This window comes from Condylura cristata, unplaced genomic scaffold, assembly GCF_000260355.1.
Source record: "Condylura cristata isolate star-nosed mole 26May11 unplaced genomic scaffold, ConCri1.0 scaffold00003, whole genome shotgun sequence".
Taxonomy (NCBI): Eukaryota; Metazoa; Chordata; class Mammalia; order Eulipotyphla; family Talpidae; genus Condylura; species Condylura cristata.
In genome coordinates, this window is record NW_004567104.1 from 78602114 (window position 1) to 78603164 (window position 1051).

The 1051-nt window shown below is 74.6% G+C and overlaps 1 protein-coding gene across 1 annotated transcript in view; it reads left to right on the top strand.

The window, feature by feature from the left end:
- LOC105854223 (basic salivary proline-rich protein 2-like) overlaps window positions 1-1051 on the top strand; it is a 6147-nt gene continuing 5096 nt past the window's right edge. The window contains exons 1-2 of the mRNA XM_012731204.1: window positions 1-48; window positions 79-1048. Of these exons, the coding sequence (XP_012586658.1) occupies window positions 127-1048 (922 nt within the window). The 5' untranslated portion in view covers window positions 1-48; window positions 79-126. The remainder of the gene's footprint in view (window positions 49-78; window positions 1049-1051) is intronic.

A 1051-nucleotide genomic window follows, 5' to 3' on the forward strand; every position in this document is an offset into this window, starting at 1 on the left:
AGACAGTCCAGAAGCCAAGTCTCCTCTCAGCTGCAGGTGGTCTGCGTCCTGGGGTGCTCAGAGGTGCTCCCCGCGGAGCAGAGCACGCTGCAGTGAGGCTGCAGCAGACCCCACCCCCACTGGTCAATGCCTGCACAGCTCAGCCGGCGCCCCCACGGCAGGCAGAGGGGAGCCCCCCCGCAGAGACCCTGCAGGCATGCAGGGGGGGTCCCAAGGGGCGGGCACCGGGACATCACCCGGGCCCAGCACTGCCTGGGGTGGGCCCGGGGCCGTGGGTCAGCCCACCCGCCCACTACGCGGCTCCGCGTGGGCGGGAAGCGGGGCCAGGGCCGCCCTCCGGGAGCCGGCGCCATGGGCCGACGGCACAAGACACAGGGACGCATGGGGACAGCAGGTCCCCGAGGTGGCCAGGACCAGACAGAGCAAAGCAGGATGCCGGGCAGCCCCAGACACCGCAGACACCAGCGAGGGCGGCCGCGGCCTCGAAGCTCTGGTTTCCCGCTGGCCCACAAGCCACGTGTGAAGCCCGAGGGGCCAGCCACTGAGCGTGAGCTGGTGGGCAGTGACCTGGCGAGCCCGAGCGCGGCCGGCTGGCTGCCTGCGGCGAGAGGGCCCCTCGTCAGTGGAAGCTCCCCCACGGCAGCTGCCAGCCGGCCCCCAGCTGCCCACCAGGGCCCGGCCGGGGTCCCCAGGACAGGCGAGGCCCAGGCCGGGGTGGCGGCAGGTGCAGGTGCCGCCGGGCGGGCGGGCCGGGGCCCTCAGGACTCGGGTCTGGGCTGGTCCCCACCACCGCAGCCCTGCGGGAGAAGCCACTCGGCACAGGCCGGGCAGCGCCCCTGGGTCCGAGGGCGGGCAGCTGGCCAGCACCTGCCCAGGCCGCCAGCCCACAAGCAAAGCATCGCAAGGTGGGGTGGCCGCAGGCGGCCAGCTCTGCGCCCCGAGGTCCTCCCACAGCCCCGGCCGGCCACCCCTCTGGCCAGCACAGCAGGGCCAGGCCGGGCCAGCAGGGGTCCAGACACCTGTGGAGTCAGAGGCTGGCTGGGCTGCGGCC